The sequence below is a fragment of the Lampetra planeri genome, chromosome 27 (assembly GCF_965212315.1).
Source record: "Lampetra planeri chromosome 27, kcLamPlan1.2.h2, whole genome shotgun sequence".
NCBI classification, from domain to species: Eukaryota; Metazoa; Chordata; class Hyperoartia; order Petromyzontiformes; family Petromyzontidae; genus Lampetra; species Lampetra planeri.
In genome coordinates this window covers 5,998,413-6,018,583 of record NC_136133.1, presented here as the reverse complement: position 1 = coordinate 6,018,583, position 20,171 = coordinate 5,998,413, and the positions used below count along the sequence as shown (strand labels likewise).

The following is a 20,171-nucleotide window of genomic DNA, read 5'->3' as shown; positions in this document are numbered from 1 at the left end:
TAACTCTAGGCAATAACACCTCTACCGGCTACACGCACAACCGATCACTCGGCGTGGTCCCCTCGCCCTCACTCGTCTCCGCCGCTGGCTGGCGGCGTGACGACGACGGCAATGGAACCCACGCAGGAGATCTTCCACGTGGCCGGACGACGGCGAGAGATGTTGGTGAACAGCGACACAGCCAGGATCCAGCACCCCACACACGAGCCCCGGGTCCGCTCCCCCTTATATCCCCCCAGGCGTGGCTAGGCTCCGCCACCGGCCACGCCCTCTCGTGGAACCTTCGAGCAAGTTCCCAGAGTGCCTCGGCTAGCCCCACCTGTTACCTTTGCCCCAGAGACACCTCCTTCCCTGATTGGTTGCTACCTCTGTGGCCTTACCCATGAATCCCTTCCCAGGCCAGCAGGTGTCACCCTGTCATTACATATGTATTGCCCACTTCCCCCTACAATTCAGTGAATTATACTGCATGATCACAATTTTATTCGCGAAATTAATCATAAAAAATCTTAGTGTTTTTACCTCTAATTTATTCTATATTGTTTGTTTTGCTTGGTCCAAAGGCAATTTCTACATGGCACGAATCAGTGCGTAAACCGATAGATGACTGCTCTCTGTGTGGAATATTTGTTTATAATGTGTGATGCACTACAAACCCAGCAAACCTACCATGCCGAGACCACCGTCATTTAGCGGTCAACAGTGGTTATATATTGTCAGAAAAGAACGGGAATGGTTTCTGTATTTATACATTACCTTATCAGCAATTTCCATTATACACTGTTCGCAATATTAATGGATAACCGTGTGTGCTGTTTGTACAAAAAGGAACGGTTATTCACAGAAAGGAAAGAGTAATCATTCATTCAGATGACAGGCTTTCAAGGTGATTTTTTTTTATTTGAAACTGCTTTGTGGTCATGGTACTTGCTCCTAGCACCCATAGCGCGAATGCTGTTATATAGTAGATCAGCTGGTAAAATAGCGAGCGTGCGGTTGTGAGACTGAGTTAATATCCTGGTCCCGGTATACTTTGCCATCCCACCCACTCGGCTTTGTGTCATGGTATAGAAAGTGTCACTTGGTGGGAAGTCAACAGTGGCTGGACTCACACGTGCATTTTCTAGGTCGGCTTTAATGCCAAGGGAAAAATATTAACGGCGTTGCTTCACTAATCACCAGCCATCGGCATATCCCATCTCTCTTGAAGATGACCTTGTGCGCAGCACACACCGGACGTTCTAACAAATACACAGTCTGCCCCAGGGGAATAACACTTGTCACTTCTGGGACTTTGCGTCACAGATCACGTGACCCTATGCATCAGAAGCCCCTCAGTGATTTTACTCTGGAGGGCCCGGCGCGCACAGAAATCTGTGTTATAATTGTTTTTTTACCCTTTTATCTGGCAACAAAACTGACTCCTTTTTTACGAGGAGTCATGTTTGCATAGACCACAATACCTGCAGTCATAATGCAAACAAAAAACACAACTCTGATAATGTCTGCACTGGTCCTTGAAGTTGATTGGTCCACACCCGAGACAGCTTTCCTTAGAGCCTAGTCTCACATGGGTTGGACCAGATGACGCCAAAAGGCGCACTGGCGTCAAGGTGGTGAAGGTTTTGTTGTCGCTTGCCTCTGAAAGGAGCTGTGTGGCACATCCACCCCTATCTGGGATGACCTGCTCACAGCATGATCAATTGAGCAGCAGGTGAGGACAATGATGGCATTGAGGACTTCTCGAGGTGCACAGCTTCGTACTCATCTTCTTGGTTCTTTCGGTAAAGTCACGTAGAAGGGAAATAATAAAATAATACAAATAAAACATAATAAAATAATTCTCAGAACGTTTCGGCCACAACGCAAGCAGCCGTCCTCAGGTGAAGAACAGGTTTGTCGGAAGACACAACGTCTGAATGACGCCCGACAGACCTGTTCTTCACCTGAGGACGGCTGCTTGCGTTGTGGCCGAAACGTCGTGAGAATTATTGTATTATGTTTTATTTTTATTTTTTATTATTTCCCTTCTACGTGACTTTACCGAAAGAACCAAGAAGATGAATCCCTGCAGTCACGAAAGCTTTAAATCGAAAGCTTCGTACTCATTTAAAAAAAATTACAGACGGTCCTGGCTCTAAATAGGCTTTGATTTATTTTCATGACCTCTATCACTTTTAATTGGAAAGTTGTTTTTAATGCATTTTGATGCTAAGTTTTGTGCGTTGATAATAATATCCTGCAGCAAAACTAATACAATCTTTCAGCAGCTATTATCTTTTGGAGTGCTGAAGGAATCTGCTTTCGAGGGTGTTAAGTCCTAATGAAATGCAGTGAGCAGAAACAAATACAGTGGTCCCTCGGTGTACGTCGTTAATTCGTTCCAGGAGGTAGGACTTGTACCGAAAATAACGTATAGCAAACGAATTTTTCCCATAAGAAATAAAGGGAAAGGAAATAATCCGTTCCCGAGTATACGAAATGATATTTTACATGGCATATTATACATTAATGGGGCTGTATAAAATAATTTAGACACTACTAATTAAAATAAATGCATAAATAAATAAAATAAATTGAAATAAAAATAATTTAACATCTCTTGACCTTGCTGAGAGGAGTTGATAGCCTACGAGGATGGTGGTGAGGAAGGGGAGGAGTCTTGAACGGGACTCATCCTGACCCATACAAGTTCTAGCAAGCGCGTCGTACCCCAAGCAAGACGTCGTATCCCAAGACATTTTTTCCCCCGTCAAAACACGACGTATACCAAATTCGACGTATTCCAAAGCGGTCGTATACCGAGGTGTGACTGTACATCCATTCACTCTACTAAATCTCAAAACACTACGTTGACGTGGCCGGGGAAATTGCAGGCATTATTTCCAGCAGACATCAGGGGCGACGGATCATTGTAGAGGCATAGCCTATTCGAAAATGCGAAGAAAGCAGGCTTTTTGTAGGACCGTGGTCGCTTCAGTTTGTTTAATTCTCGTGCTTAAAGACTTGCACGTTGCTATTAAAATTCCTGGAAAGTGTCCTGCAGAGTCTAGAGAGACTGGTGTCTGACATTCAGGGGAATTTGATCAACACCACTCACAATTCAGGACATTGACATTATTGTACATTGAAATTAATGATTGTTCTTATTGTTTTACCAAGTTGGTCAAGAAGAAACATTCTAACTTAATAAAATGCTTACAGATGTCAGTCATGAATATGCTAATTGTTTCTGTATCGTTGCATTTCAGATTGATTCACTGACCTTTTCTGTCCAGTCCAGTGAAAATTGTTCGCTACCAGTTCAACATTGTAGCCCGAGCCATTAACGACATGATGAGCATGCAGATTCGGAAACATGTGGTGTCAGTGTAGTAAAGGAAGTGAAAGTCGCTCCATCAATCCCCCACAACAGTCAGATTTGCATGGGGCAAATCATATTTCAGAAAACTGTAATTCCGTTTTTCGCACGCACTTGCCTACAGGGCTTTTTCAACTTAGTTTATTTTCGAGTGATGGTGGCTGATGTTTCGCAGTTACGTGATATGTTATCAATCCAAAATTGTGTTGTAATTCTGCTGGTTCTTTCTGAAAACTTACATCGCCAATTTGTTTTGCTCACTGCAGGTTTAACCTGTAGACAATTCCTGCAGTCACGAAAGCTGCAAATCAAGTCTGTCGACATTGATTTGTGTTTCCCATTGTGTGTCTGCCTGTGCTTGTGTATGCACTCGACTCGGCCTCAAATGAGTACCTGGTGTGGTTTGTAATCATAGCCACTGGTTCTGGCCACCCACACCCTCGTGTGCCTTGCCGGCCTTCATAGGTGCTCTAACAGCATTTGCCCAACCAGTCTGTTAAGGCTATACGGGGGATCTTTTTCTTGTATGCACCCGCACATGTTTATGTGCATGCGTGTGTGTGTGTGTGCGCGTGCATGCGCATATCAGTTGGAAAGGAGTTGGTGGCCCAGTAGTGAAAGCACATTGTGTTAGTAACCCGACGACCAGAGTTCGATTTTTAGCCACAAGTAACATAAATGGCGAGTTGTATCAGAACCCGTTCCGAGTTTCCTCTAGGTCAAATCGGCCTGTCATGAATATTTGATGTGGTCTGTATACATATTGAAGAAACTAAGGCAGCTTTGTGGGATTCTAGCAACACCACATCCTTGGTGTGTTTTGCCAATCTCAATAAGTGCTTGCTAACCGCGCTTGCCCTGGCAGTCTGTGCGACCTAGGATATTAGCCTTTGTATAAGCGTCTATTCCATTGTTTGTGTACATATTTTGCAACGTTGCCAGTAGTGGTCTACATGGTGCAAATCCGCTTGTTGCTCACGGGTGCGCGTGCCTGTTTTTGTGTGCGTGAATGCTTGAATACAAGTGTGTCTGTAACTGCACGTGTGCGTTCGCAGGTTACGGACAAGCTACTCTGGGAAGACATTGTAGAAGACTTCAACTTCCCGAGAGGCTGCTCAAACGCGCCGTTTGCTCTCAAGCAATGCTACAAGAGGTGAGGTCATTGCGCTGGTGGCACGCAACAATCTGTGTTTACAAAGTGGATTATAAAAAAATGAAATTTCATGCTATCCCATTTGTTTCTTAAAATGTGTATTTCATCGGGTTTAAATTACTCCAAACCGTGACTGCGCATCGTTTTAATCTTCACGTGTAATAAGGACAGTTCGTACTTTTGATAATTAGATTGCCTGTTTGTGTGTGTTTATACTTGACCACGTCGCTCTGAAACATTTTATTTACCTGAAAATTTGAAATGCAATTATCGTTCTTCTAATATTTGTTTGTTTGTAAATTAAGTGTTTTTTTATTCTTTTGAAACCGATACTTGCAATTGACACTGCATCATAACCAAAAAATGCCCCCTTTCTCAGAGTGCGCAATCTTTTCCTTTGCAGTAATGCTCATGTTTCTGTTGTGATAGTTGTACTCATGAAGCAGGTGTCTTTTACATATCTTCTCTCAGAGCACTACCAAACATAGTGTCGTGTCACACTTAACACTTATGTGCTTATTGATCTATCGATGTGCAGGTGAACAGTTTACCAGAGAGTGTAAAAAAAAATCACGGTTAACCAAGCCCTGACTTTGGTGGATTTTGCATTTAACATGTTAAATTGTGTCCAGTGTAATTATTGTGCATTGCATGTACTTGCGGCGGCAACACGCTCGTGGTGGCGAATGGCTAATGAGGGAAGGCGGAGAGGGGTGAGAAGGTGTGGGACGGTGGGGGTAGGGGTGGAGGGAACCATCTTCCCCCAGACCAAAGGACATGAATACTGTGCTGTAGGAAGATCCCCCATATAGCCTTAACAGACTGTTGGGGCAAATGCTGTTAGCGAGTAGCACCTAATGAAGGCCGGCACGGCACACGAGGTAGCCAGCACCAAGCTCGGCCGCCTTTGTGTCCCTAGTGGCGATGCTTACACCGCGCCGGGTACTCGCTTGAGGCCGAGTCGAACTCGGAGAGGCCCAGGCCTGGTTCAGGTAAACGTCACTGGTGTTGACCGTGAGCCTGAATCGAACTTGGACCATCTGGTTCGTAGCGCAGCGCGCTAAACCGCACCACCGATTAGCAGGGTTGGCTACATACGATGCAAAATAAGTTCTAAATGCATACATTACCGCTCCCCACACTATCCTGTACAGCACAGCACCATACACCCTCAGTATTTTTAGGTTTGAGTCTGTATACTAACACACACATGCACTGCACACGCAAATATACGTATCATATACTGTACAATAGCCGAGGTTGCTGTTTTTGTTTTTCTTGCATTTATTTTCATTGAAATCGTGGCCAACCGCACCAGGAATTCCCCCTATTAGTCTGGCTAGCCTTGGTTTAGTAATGAAATTTTGACCAGCCAAGAATGATTACAGCATAGAGTTGCAGTACATTAAGACATGGAAACTGACTTTAATACCCACTGCATGAAACTAATTTCACCAAACATATATATTTTTAATCCATGGAATCGTATAGGCCAAGTTAAATGTCACGTTCAAAAACATGTTTACAGCTTGTCATCCCCTATTATTCCAGCACATTAATACCTTTAGCAAGCTGGCGTAGAAGGGAATAGCAAGTGCCCCCTACTGATTCTTCATAATGCCACAACCCACAGGAACCTTTTCATTCATAACTTTTTCTCTACAGTTGCCTTCCATTTACCGGGGTGGTTGCAACACTGCTTAGCTTCTGAGACATAAAGCTCCGGTGCCTTGTGTACGAGGCGCGGTAATTATGCACTCTTCAGCAACATAATTTTCCTAAACTATGTAGAATATAGAACACATTCCTGCGGAGGGAGCTGGTAGGAACGTTGGGTTGCTCGGTCAATGGCCAGGGTCAACGGCGGCGTGGTGTATTCCGCAAATATGCCCGACTGTGAGAGCGGGCACAAGCCGGCGTGAGTAGGTTAAACGTTGAGTTTTTTATAAGGGCACCACGGGGTGACCAGCCCCTCCTCACCCAGCCCCACCCCTCCCGCCCCCCACCTAGCCCCACCCAGCCCCTCTCCACCTAGCTCCTCCCCACCCGCCCCACCCTCCCCTCCCCACCCAGCCTCACCCAGCCCCTCCCCACCCTCCCCTCCCCACCCAGCCTCTCCCTCCCCACCCAGCCCCTCCCTGCACAACGGACGGACGGACACAATAATCCCCTGTGGACTGGTGTAACCAGGAGGTTCCTACCAGTAAAATATTATGTACAATTAGCAAAAACATCACTATCAATGCAATCCGTTTTGAAGATGCATACATTAGCAACAGATGTGTAATACAAGCAATATGTGCGGGGATGATTATTACAGTGATCAAGTTAACAGGGGTTAACATTTTGGTGTGCCCAAATTTGGAAACGTGTCTGAACAGAGGATGTTTTATTTTATTATTATTATGAATCGGGGTTCTTAAAGTCAAACATATGGGGAAGGATTGATGGAAGTTCACGCGGCTTGTTGGCTATCAACAACAAGGCAACTCCTATGACTAATTGGGAATGGGACGCAAGCGTAGGATTGATCACCCTGTCGCTGGCCACCTTTGGGGAGGGTGTATAGTATGAAAGGCCGAAACACCCTAGGAACCAAAGGTTCACTACTGACGATGCGCTCCCCAAATTTCACCAGGCTCACTGTTCATGAACTCTTGGAAGTGCTTGCACAAAGGATAGTAACATCTCATCCTGTGTTCTTGGAATCTAGGAAGATTGGTGAAATTTTTCTCTCACTTTGTAAACATTATTGAAAACGACTGACAGAGACTTGTGGTTATCTAAATACGACATATATTTATGGACAGTGACTGTCTATGAATCTTTTTTAATCAGGTCACATGAAAGCTGTTTTGTATCACCAATGTGACAAGCAGCTTACGTACACCCCCGATGTAACATGTACATGACTGAAAATGCAACTTCTAATGTAATATCTGCGTATAGGTTTTGTACAGTTTCATGTCGCAAGATTGTTGCAAACTCCTGGCTGGAAAGCCGGGGGCTGTGTGATCTTCCATTTAGTATTGTGCTTGTCACCATAACTTTTATATTCTTTCAGCAGTACAGCCTCATGGCTCACAAAGCGTTGTTCAAATGCTGGAAAAGTATTGAAAAACATGAGGTTATGAAGCACAGCAAAGTGTAGATTAATTAAGGTGTGTATTTTTATTTGCCTGGACCCAAAAACAAGTCCTTGTGTCATGGGACCTTTTTTTCCAGTATCAAAATATGACAAATAATTATAGGTTTTACCCCTTTCTGGCAATAAAACAGGTGTTAGGATTCATCTTCTTGGTTCTTTCGGTAAAGTCACGTAGAAGTGAAATAATAAAATAATAAAAATAAAACAAAATAATTCTCACGACGTTTCGGCCACAACGCAAGCAGCCGTCCTCAGGTGAAGAACAGGTCTTTCTTTACCGAAAGAACCAAGAAGATGAATCCCTGCAGTCACGAAAGCTTTAAATCGAGGTGTTAGGATGTTGAAACACCAATTAGATACATTTTGCAAGTAATCAAGTCTGCATTAACTACACGTATTTGTGCTGAACGTGTGTGTTGCTACTCATGAATGAACACCATGTATTCATGAATTACTCGTGAGATGCGGGCCTGTCATTCATGTCTGCGGAAAAGCAGTGAAACGTTTATATTTCGCACGTGTAATATATTTCATCTACTAACATAATTCTGTACCAAAAATGTTGGTATAAACTTTTAATAACCCCTCCCAGATGCTTGTAATTAATTTGAATATACAGAATAGGGTTTTATTTTAAAAAATGCTTGAGACTTGGGAAGAGCTAAACTAAGGCAAATTTAGGATTTTTCCGATTCGGTAGAAGCGGCTTGCACTTGTCATACTGATACATCTTTCGGATTTTCATGGTTTAGTGGGTTTACTCAAATTTCCCTAAACTCATGTAACGATATGTCTCTTAGGGTTTCAAGGATTACCTGATGCTTCTTAGTGTCCTCCGGATTAATTTGAAACCCCCTAAAGAGGCAAAGGGGGCAAACGAAGACATTTCAGAGTACAAGCTTGCAAGACTTAAACAGCTAATAGAATGTGTGGGAGAAAAATGTCATGCTAACCTGAATGGCTGACCTGTAAATTGTATTTTTTGTGCATTTGCATGTTGTTTTGGCCGAATGAATAGTGTTACAGGCTGTGTACATTGGCACAAGAGCCGTTTCTAGTGATATTTAGGCTTCAGAATACCTACATTCCAGCCTGGTGCAGTAATGCTATTATGTGCAATAATTGTAAAAGGCCCTTTTTAATGTGCAAACATTGTAAATCTTGGGCCTGTAAAATAGTTACAAATAAGATGAATGTAATTGGTGTTACAGCCGGTACTCTGACCCAGGTCACTGCCATAAATTCAAATATCATTTCAAGTGCTATTTTATTACTCTGTTGGCTGCTTGGGCATAGACGTTTTTTCCCGTACACTATAGAGGACTGATAAATTGACACGTGGCACTGTGGGACATGTACGTGAAAACAGTATTTTACAAGCAGGTTAGAGTACGCGCTTTATGCTTGCAGCCGGAAGGCTTATTCAGCGGGTGGAATTGAACTCCCTTTGCAGTCTTCGCAAAAGCCTCATTCTAAACCCTCTTGGGGCTGCGGTGTCGAGATGTGAACTCCCTCGCCTCGTATGCAGGATGTCGTGGGTTCGATTCTGACCCTGACGCCCGCTATATATTTGTAGATTGCAAGTTCGTGGTCGCGTGGATTTTTCTCCAGGTCCTCCGGTTTTGCGCTCTACATTTGTAAAATGTGCATTTAGAGTATTTTGCTCCCGCTTTAAATTTCCACTTGAATAGCCACTTCGTTGAGCTATCATCTGTGAGAACCAGGTCACTTCTGAAAAAGAGCTATATAGGTCAGTAGGGCCTTAGCTGGTGAAATAAAAAGTTTAGTTTTCGTAACTGCTGTGTCCCCTACATCCTATTCGCCTGGACCTCATTTTTTTCACCTCTCTTCCAATACCTTTGACTGCTGCATTGCTTTTTTGGATGTCGCTCAATTCTATAACACTTTTCTTTGACAGTACGCCAAAGGACCTGTCTATGCAAATGTTTTTGACGCTTGACAAATAAGAAATATTCTGCATCCTTTTTTTTTAAAGAAGTGCACGTGTAATGCAAATACGGCGCTTCATGCTTTCTTGGCTTTTGATAGCGAGAATTTGTGACAATTATAATACAACTTTATAAGTATAATTATTCTTTTAATTGTACAGATTTGAATTTATCGTTAAGTTTTAAATATTGGATGGTTGCCTTGTTTCTGACCAAGGCAAAGCTATGCAGCAACAGGGCATGAGCTGTCAGCTAAATAGTGTGAATGTAATTGCTTACGCTTAAAGGTTACTAGCCTAAAAGTATTTCAAATCAATGATACAGCAAGTGAAGTGTTATACAAAAAAACATGATAAATTAATTTTTAATAATTATAATTAAGGATATAATCAACCGCATATAATAATGTGGTTGGCGTGCTCACCGCTTGCAGTTAGATTTGGGGGTCATAGGTTCAAATCCTTGCAGATGCTGCGTGGTTTTACTTGAGCACGCCATCTGCCTTACAATGATTTGTCAAAATGCCTCGTAGGTTTCGATTTGAAGCTTTCGTGACTGCAGGGATTCATCTTCTTGGTTCTTTCAGTAAAGTCACGTAGAAGGGAAATAATAAAATAATAATAATAAAACATTAATAAAATAATTTTCACGACGTTTCGGCCACAACGCAAGCAGCCGTCCTCAGGTGAAGACCAGGTCTGTCGGGGAGACAGCGTCTGAATGTCTCCCCGACAGACCTGGTCTTCACCTGAGGACGGCTGCTTGCGTTGTGGCCGAAACGTCGTGACAATTATTTTATTATGTTTTCTTTTTATTATTTTTTTATTTCCATTCTACGTGACTTTACCGAAAGAACCAAGAAGATGCCTCGTAGGGTTTTCCAGTTCGTTTTCACACCCTTGTAACGTGTGCGTGTGAGGCGAGCGTCGGTGGGGGGGGGGGGGGCCTCAATCGACAAACACTCTAAGGGCAGCCGGTGTATTAATATTGCCCAATTCAACGTGCACAGCTTTATTCAGAAGAGGTGTAGCAATAGAACGTCAGCACAAGCGACGCATGTACACGCTGCTGCTGCTTCTGCGTGTAATAATGCCGGCAGTAGAGATTTAGAACTGCAGTGAGATGGAAAGAGATATGAAGAGCGATGTATAAAATATGAAGGTGTAGTCAGATGAGTGAAAAGCCGGAAGAGATATAAATGCAGCGTTGTGAGAGAAAAGGAATCGGCAAAACGCAGATGTGCAGTGCAATGGAAGAAATGAAAGACGGATGAGATAGAGATGTAAGAGATGTGATGACAAAAGTGAGGTAGGATAGAGATGTTTCCGCTTGATGTAAACAGGTTTACAGGAGAGAGACACCCAAGAGATAGAAAAATCCAAGAGATGTATTTAAAAAATGAATACGAGAGATAGATCTTGACTTAAAGCTTTCGTGACTGCAAGAATTCATATTCTTTGGGTCGCGTAGAAAGAACCTTTCTACGTGACTTTACCGAAAGACCCAAAGAATATCTGAGATAGATGTGTTCAGAAACAAATTCACAGTGGTATGTATTCACTAATATATTATAAAATCAGAATATATGATGTATAGGAGATGCATTCATAAGGAATGTATGTTAGACAGCTGGAGAGATAGGGAGATAGGAGATGTATTGAGTGGAGAAATTTGATGGGCATTGGAGATCTCGCAAAAGAGATCAGAGGTAGGAAATGTAATGAGAAGAGAGAGGAGGTCTGTGCAAAAGAGAGATGAAATGGGAAGGAGAGAGATTGTGATCAAATGTTTGAGCAAAAAAGAAAAAATGAAAAGATGAATGGATAAAGCATTGTGGTTAAAGCACTCGCTCATGTCGAGCTGGAGATCTTCATGCCGCAGGCTTTACTTCCGCCCGCCTCCCCAGTACGTGCCGTGTCACTGCAGATCCTATATGGTGAGCCTGGGCCATTCACTTAATACTGGTAGGAACCTCCTGGTTACACCAGCCCACAGGGGATTATTGTGTCCGTCCGTCGTGCATCTGAAAATGGGAAGGGTGGGGCTGGGTGGAGAGGGGAGGGAGGGGAGGGGCTGGGTGGGGAGGGTGGGGAGGGGCTGGGTGGGGAGGGGAGGGAGGGGAGGATGGGGAGGGGCTGGGTGGGTAGGGTGAGGCTGGGTGGGGAGGGGCTGGTCACCCCGTGGTGCCCTTATAAAACTCAACATTTAACCTACTCATGCCGGCTTGTGCCCACCCTCACAGTCGGCCATAATTGCGGAATACACCACACGGCCGTTGACCCTAGCCATTGACCGAGCAACCCAACGTTCCTACCAGCTCCCTCCGCAGGAATGTGTTTTTACAGTCATTTGAAATTATTGTCGTTACTCTAATGAAAACACAGGTCAGCGTTTTTTAAATCAAAGTACGAGTGGCACTGTCGGCCGAAATAAATGGGTGCCACGGTGGCTAGGAGATGTTAACTACCTCGGCTGGTATATAGGAGGTCGTGGGTTCGATCCCAAACCTTACATCTGCTACTGGAAATTTGGAGTTTGCGTGTCTCTCTCGTCATCATCACGGTTGCTAGAAGATGTTAACTACCTCGCCTGGTATACAGGAGGAGGTCGTGGGTTCGATCCTGACCCCCGACACCTGCTGTATATTTAGAGTTTGCATGTACTCCAGGTGGTCGCGTAGATTTTCTCCAGGTCCTCTGGTTTTTCCCTCCACATTTAGAATCAATATGCGTTTAGAGTATTTGGCTGCTATACATTTCCACGTGATAAGCTGCTGCGTTGAGCTGCAATTTGTGGCCAGGTCGCTTCTGGAAAAGAGCTACATGGCTCAGTGGGCCTTACTTGGTAAAATAAAACATAGTTACGTAGTTAATAGTTAAATATTGCTGTAGTACGCATGGCCCTTGTGTAGAAAGATAGTTGGGGGAAAAAAACAACTGTTGACGTTTGTAGCGTCATCGATGCATCAGCACTCGCAGACTAACGATCACTATTAACAACGCTGGGAAATGCTCTTGTGATGGTATTCACAAATCGTAGACAGTCTGTGTTCTATTGTGTGCCAAAGCCCAAGCTTGAAATGTAACCGCACTAATGATGACAACAGTTAATGCTGATAGCGGTATCAAATAACGGCATGAAAGAATGAGCTTCGTTTTCCACAGATAAATCAACCCAAAATACAAAGAATATTTATCTTATTATATAACCAGCACAGAAGCCTGCTTGCAAAGTTTAGAAGAAAAAAAATTAACCCGTAAAAACAAAGTTTTTCACTATAAATCCTTTATATGCGTGGCGGCTAGAGTCCTCTCGTCCTCTGGCCTGAGATGGCTGCCACCTATGGGTCAGATGATTGCCTGCCACCATTAAGCAATTGGTAATTAAATATAATTTATTTTTTCCTAAAAAGTGTACAATTTTGGAAAAAAAAATTCACGAAAATGAATTGTCACGCACAACGAGTCTGTGTGCAAAATGTCAGCTCCATTGGATCACGGGAAGTGGGTTAAAAAACGACCGAAAGATTTGCACGGTCGTAAGCGCACAAGCAAGCAAGTGAACTTAATATAAAGGATTTAAAAACACTAGTCCCATTCCAGTACGTGCTTTTAAAAATGTCTCAAACAAAACTGCTTGTGAAGCAAGGCAAAGAAAAACATGCATGTGCATGCCGTCTGTAATTGTTTCCAACATGTTTGTCCTTGGAATTGCGTTGAGGTTAAAGACATTGAAACTCTTAAAAAAATGTTCAGTGGCCTTTCGGCAGGATCTGTCACGAGTATGGATTGTGGTCTTCGTTGGCAGGCAAGGTAAGAAAACATGCCTGAGAACATCCATCATAAAGATGGCCCAGTGAATTTGGCTCGTGCAAGTACTGGGTGGATTGTTATTTATTGCAGGAGCCTGGGGATGGTGGTGGCTTTGGGAGGCCTTCTTTCAGCAGTGGATAGATCATAGCCGATGGTGAATAACGTTATCTACCGAGTAGTGCTAGATTACATCACACAGCCCGTGACCATCGCACGCCATGCACGTGTCCCCCGATGACGTCGTACACAATGATGCCACGTTCCCAAGAGTCCCAGCCTCCACCTTATTACGACTCTCACCCAATGTTTAAAAAATTAACCGGTAAAAACAAAGTTTTTCACTATAAATCCTTTATATGCGTGGCGGCTAGAGTCCTCTCGTCCTCTGGCTTGAGATGGCTGCCACCTATGGGTCAGATGATTGCCTGCCACCATTAAGAAATTGGTAATTAAATATAATTTATTTTTTCCTAAAAAGTGTAAAGTTATGGAAATTTTTTTTCGCGAAAATAAATTGTCACGCACAACGAGTGTGTGCAAAATGTCAGCTCGATTGGATCACGGGAAGTGGGTTAAAAAACGACCGAAAGATTTGCACGGTCGTAAGCGCGCAAGCAAGCAAGTGATATATAAAGGATTTTAAAAAAAGGACAATTACGATCATTTTTAATGGCTAATGCCACACTACCACGGGACAGCGCAAGATGATGTGAAGTTGAAATGGCATGGGATGGTATTGCCGTCAGGGAAAGGTTTATATATACGGAGATAGTTTAGAAGAATGATTTTTATCGTGACAAAAACATGAGCCCGGTACAATACAACAATCGACATTGGAGAGGAACACAAAATCCGGCGTGACAGGACTGTACGTGGGGGTGGGGGGAAGTTGAACTCGCTGCTCCAACCCAGTGGGGACTACGCGTAGGGGCATGAATATTTTTAACGATGAAAACTATTAATCTAATTTAAAATGTTACAGGTAAAGCCCACTGAGCTATTGAGCTCTTTTTTCAGCAACGAAGTGGCTTATCATGTGGACATTTATTGCAGCCCAATTTTCTGAACCCATGTTGATTCTAAATGTGGAGGGAAAAACCAGAGGAACCGGAGAAAAATCCACGCAACCATCGAGAGAGAACAGGCAAACTTCAAATATACAGCAGCAGGCGTTGGGGTCTGGATCGAACCCACGACCTCCTGCATACCAGGCGAGGTAGTTAACGTCTCGCCGCGTGGCGCCCTTTTATATGGGGAGGGAGGAGGAGGAGGGGAAATTAATGCAGTGGAGGTCATTGTGATGTCACAATGGCCGAAAACACCCATGCATCTAGCGAGGAGCTTTTTCGATTTAAAGCTTTCGTGACTGCAGGGATTCGTGTTCTTGGTTCTTTCGGTAAAGTCACATAGAAGGGAAATAATAAAATAATAAAAATAAAACAATAAAATCATCACGACGTTCCAATTGCAACACAAGCAATCATCAGGTGTGAATTCTAGATTTGAAGCTTTCATGACTGCAGGGATTCGTGTTCTTGGTTCTTTCGGTAAAGTCACATAGAAGGGAAATAATAAAATAATAAAAATAAAACAATAAAATCATCACGACGTTCCAATTGCAACACAAGCAATCATCAGGTGTGAATTCTAGATTTGAAGCTTTCGTGACTGCAGGGATTCGTGTTCTTGGTTCTTTCGGTAAAGTCACATAGAAGGGAAATAATAAAATAATAAAAATAAAACAATAAAATCATCACGACGTTCCAATTGCAACACAAGCAATCGTCAGGTGTGAATTCTAGATTTGAAGCTTTCATGACTGCAGGGATTCGTGTTCTTGGTTCTTTCGGTAAAGTCACATAGAAGGGAAATAATAAAATAATAAAAATAAAACAATAAAATTATCACGACGTTCCGATTGCAACACAAGCAATCATCAGGTGTGAATTCTAGATTTGAAGCTTTCGTGACTGCAGGGATTCGTGTTCTTGGTTCTTTCGGTAAAGTCACATAGAAGGGAAATAATAAAATAATAAAAATAAAACAAAATTATCACGACGTTCCGATTGCAACACAAGCAATCATCAGGTGTGAATTCTAGATTTGAAGCTTTCGTGACTGCAAGGATTCATACTCTTAGGTTTTTTTGGTAAAGTCACGTAGGTAAAAAAATTAAATTGAAATGAATAAAAGTAAAATAAATGGTTTATTTATTTAGTAAAATTCTTTTATTCATTTTATTTTTTACCTACTTGACTTTACCGAAAAAACCTAAGAGTATCAGCTGTGAAAACCACAGCAAGAAATTTTGAAAAAAGTGCCGTTTTTTTTGGATGATTGCTTATGTTGCAATCGAAACGTCGTGAGAATTGTTTTATGTTTATTATTGTATTATTTCCCTTCTACGTGACTTTACCGAAAGAACCAAAAATATAACGAAGAGCTATCCCATAATAGAGGTTTTTTGGGTTCGATCGCATAAATATAGAAATGCGTCGTTAAACCCGCCGCCATCCGACACGGCCAATTAGTAAGGTGGTCACGTAACCAGAACGTGCCAATTAGTTACTAGTTCAGCACGCTGGTGTGTTGGAGAGTGAACGGCGTTTCGCTGGTAATTAGTACCAGCCTCATAAATTTTCCAGGTTTTATCCATTGTTAGTCCCTAACCGCAACACACTTTAGCAGACTGACTTAATTTACGTTCATGCCGACTCTCTCATTTTATATGAGATAATCTTTCCAAGTGTTAACGTGGATAGACGGTCAATGCATGAATGCTTTCGGCGTTAGTTGCACAGTGTTAAAACATGCTCATTTAACAAAACGAGTATATGAACGTGTCCTTATCATGGTCTGGCCATTTTAATATTGTCCTGTATCACATGATGCTGTGCAACACCGTGTCATTTATTGTCGGCCAAATATAGTTTATTTGTTTAATTTCGACTTAAAGCTTTCGTGACTGCAGGGATTCATTTTCTTGGATCTTTCGGTAAAGTCACGGGACTTTACCGAAAGATCCAAGAATATTTTATTTGTTCTTTCTCAGTAATTCCAACAACCTCTGTTCTAGTTGCTTATAGGAAAAAAAACGTTACTTGCGTATGCTTTTGAAAGGACACCCTTTACTCAGTATGGATTGTACATAATCATTGTCTACATGCATGCATGATTTGATGAATCCATCCTGAACCTAGTAATCCATGTGAATCGATTGCTCCAAGGCCATTGTTTACCCACAGTCCACATTCATATTTTGGTCCCGCACTTATTAGTGATTCAAAAGCCTTTCATCACTGACTTTTTGGCTGTTTTTTTAATACTATTTTTTTCATTTATTCCCGTCACCTGCATTGTTGGGGCTGCGATCATTCCCCCATGGGTGGTGGGGTATCTATACTCCCTCGTCGTACCTACTTGATGCATGTGCATGCAGTTGGCTAAAGCCCACGCGAGCAGAGAGAAACCCTCCTTTTGCACACTGTCTGGAAGCTCGCATGGACGTATGGCTGGGTTGCAGCCTTGCGTTGCAAAATGTGGGTGGCTGCTTCGATGTTGCGCTTGCTGGCTGGTTTGTCGAAGCCAAGTTGTGGACACGGGACAGCGATGGTTGAAGTTGCTGAAAGACAAAATCGTATTCAAAATAGACTTTAGCCGATGTTTTCCAGAAGTATTTGATTAATTAGGAAAACTCGACCTGCTTTGACTTTCTGAGATACTCATCCAGAGTGAACAATGACACTGAGTTTGCCTGCTGTTGGAAGCAAGGGCATTCCATTAACACCCTGGGGTGCATTGTGGGGGGAAGAAACAAGGTAAGAGCCCGTTTCACTCTGAATGATTCACGTTAATATGAATCCCTAAACTGAGCAGAGAGCGAGATGATAAGATTATATTAGTTCACCTGCAAGATGGGTGATATCCCTGGATGATGAGGTATTGTATAGACAGTGGTGATGCCAAATGTACTCTGTATGTACATTGTTCCCACAAAAAAATGATCAAATCAATAAAGCAAGTAGCATCTGACGTGTTTTATTTTCTTTACTATGGACCACCCTGTATTAACCCCGTACCTCCGATTTAGCACGGTTGGATACGTACAGTGTAAAAGAAGTTCAACATTCATACATACATATGAAGAACAGCAATGTGTTAAGAGCAGAATATTTAAATTGCACAGACTATTTAAGCGTTGTGTGTTATGCCAGAGCAACTTAGTTCTGGAGGAGGCAGTGTAGCAGGCCGGTTTGACATGTTTGCGGTTTGTGTTCTTTCATTTGTGTAGAGTTACACAGGTTGTGTGTTTACTTCGCAAGCACAAAGGTAATAAATAAAACAAACCCTGAGCCTAACATCACAAGGTGGGACTTGCTGTGAAGAAGTTAAACTTGGTGAGGCTATCCTGGGTCAATCTATTGAGGAAAAACTATTTTTGTATTATAAAGACAACGACTTAAATGCACGTTGAACAGCATGGGTTTTCAAAATAAACGTAACATTATGTTTGTGCTACGTCGGACAAAGAAGGCATAACAACACGGATCATACCACAGACGTACAATACAAATGAGAATGTACGAATAAGATAAAATAATTGTGCAATTGAAAAGTGACCTGAATCATAATATAGCAAGCCATGCAGCACGGATACAGTGCAGGATAAATTTACACCGCGCGCGGGAAATGTCAGCACCATGATACGATGGAAAAAACACACCAATACACAACGTGAAACACTTGTCTTCCTCTAAACACTGCGTTGATTAGGAACTCGGACACGTGGTCTCTCTGTGTATCCTGGCCTTCGTAACCTTGGTTGGTTGGAGGGGTTGGGTGGAGCAGTTGTCAATGTTATTGGTATGGCGATTTCCACCGCCGCCCTCCCCGGCAATCAAGACCGCTGGCAGTTTGGTCGAGTGTTGCAGGTGTATACGTGTGAGCCTTGATGCTATTAATTGCAGCCAGGCTTGACCAGAACTGGGTCAAAGTTGGGTGGTCTTTCAAGTGCAGATGCCGTGTGGAGTGTGTGAGCGTGCGTTCGTGAGAAGCACACTTTCACAAATACCGATGTAGAAATGTGTGTGTGATTCAGAAACAGGGGAAATGTGTGTCTGTGTGTACAGCGGTAGTGTAGCGATTAGCGCGCTGCGCTATGAACCTGACGACCCGGGTTCGATTCCTGCTCCTGGCCAACACCAGTGACGATTATCTGAACCGGTCCTGGGCCTCCCCTAGGTCGACTCAGCCTCAAATGAGTACCTGGTGTGATATGTAAGCATCGCCACTGGGGAGACAAAAACGGCCGGGCGTGGTGTTGGCCACCCACCCCCTCGTGTGTCGTGCCGACCTTTATAGGTGCTCGCTAACAGCACTTGCCCCAACAGTCTGTTAAGGCTATACGGGGGATCTTTGTCTTTTGTTTTTGACGGGGGTAAAGTGATCATGTAGTAGCAACGGAGTCAAATCCTGCACCTGAAAATTTGATTGAAGATTACTAAAGGGTGGGGAGTGTGCTCGTATCCTGAGCAACTGTGTGAATACACGGGAATTATGGAATCTCCTACACTACACGATTTGCAGGAAGCTTCCTTGAGCACCAGGTGCTGTACAAGTGGGGCCTTATTGCCAATGTCACCAAAAAACGAAGCACGGTGTATTGGTGCATTGCACTATCAGGTGCACAATACAACATTAGAGGAGTTAAGTCGGTCTTTGAGTTGCCTTACTTCTGGAAACCTATTATAGCTGGCTGTGGCTTATGCAGATTTTTTTGTTTTATTGAATGTGGCGTTTGACTGGCTAATGTAGGCATTGTTTGAAGCTTTGCCATCCTTAATTTCGGGTACATTTTCTGATTTATTTGTTTCACCAAATAGGCATGCCTGCCTACGTTTTCACACTTGTGAGGTGTGAATGGCTCCGTGCCAGATTACTAGGTTTGGGGTTGACCTGCCTTTTTTTATTTTTGGCTTGCCTCAAATGAGTTGAGGTTTATTTTTTTCATGATGTGGGTTGTCCACCATTGGGATGAGCCCCCACAATACGTGCGAGGCTGTGGTGGTTGGGAACTTGTAGTTGGTCATGATATCCAGCGGATGGTAGCTTTTGTTTATGTGGAACTAAGAGCCAAATTGGTACGGAATAATACTTGAGAAGAGTGGGGGTTATGTGGACCATCCAGCTTCTCCCAGCCTTGTACTCAAAGCTTAAGGATTGGTGGTCATTCTAAACGGATGATTTGGCATCATCATATTTAACTGCCAAAAATGGATATGCCTGGTGGTATGAGTCCTCAAACATGAGTTCAAGAAGCAATGCTCACACAGCGGTTCTCAGGGCAAGGAACAGCCCATTCGCAGCACATTTCTGGGTTATGGCATGCGTGGCTCAGATTTTGGCCAACCCCAATTTGTTTTGTTATTATCCAGAATACTCTCGTGCCTCCTTAACCTTTAGGCAGCAAGCCGCGTGGCTTAATTTTCTCTGCGCCAAGTTTTACGTAGGTGCCTTGGTGATGCCACAACCATTAAGCGGTGAATGATGGTTGAGTGTTTTGGTAAGAGTTGTTTTCCCCCATTCGGCTTGAGTTGAGTTGTGTCCAGGGCAAATGTTTGATGGCAGTCTGTTTTGGATTTTAAATTGTTAGCCCCTACTCTTTAATTGGAGTCTTGCACTCTTTGACAATAAAAATTTCGATTTAAAGCTTTCGTGACTGCAGGGATTCATATTCTTGGTTCTTTCG

At 43.0% G+C, this 20,171-nt stretch overlaps 1 protein-coding gene across 1 annotated transcript in view; it reads left to right on the top strand.

Moving 5' to 3' along the window:
* The window catches only part of ARID2 (AT-rich interaction domain 2), a 106,236-nt gene that overhangs the window by 22,071 nt on the left and 63,994 nt on the right, over positions 1–20,171 (top strand). The window contains exon 3 of the mRNA XM_078607359.1: positions 4,417–4,514. Coding sequence (XP_078463485.1) covers positions 4,417–4,514 — 98 coding nt within the window. The remainder of the gene's footprint in view (positions 1–4,416; positions 4,515–20,171) is intronic.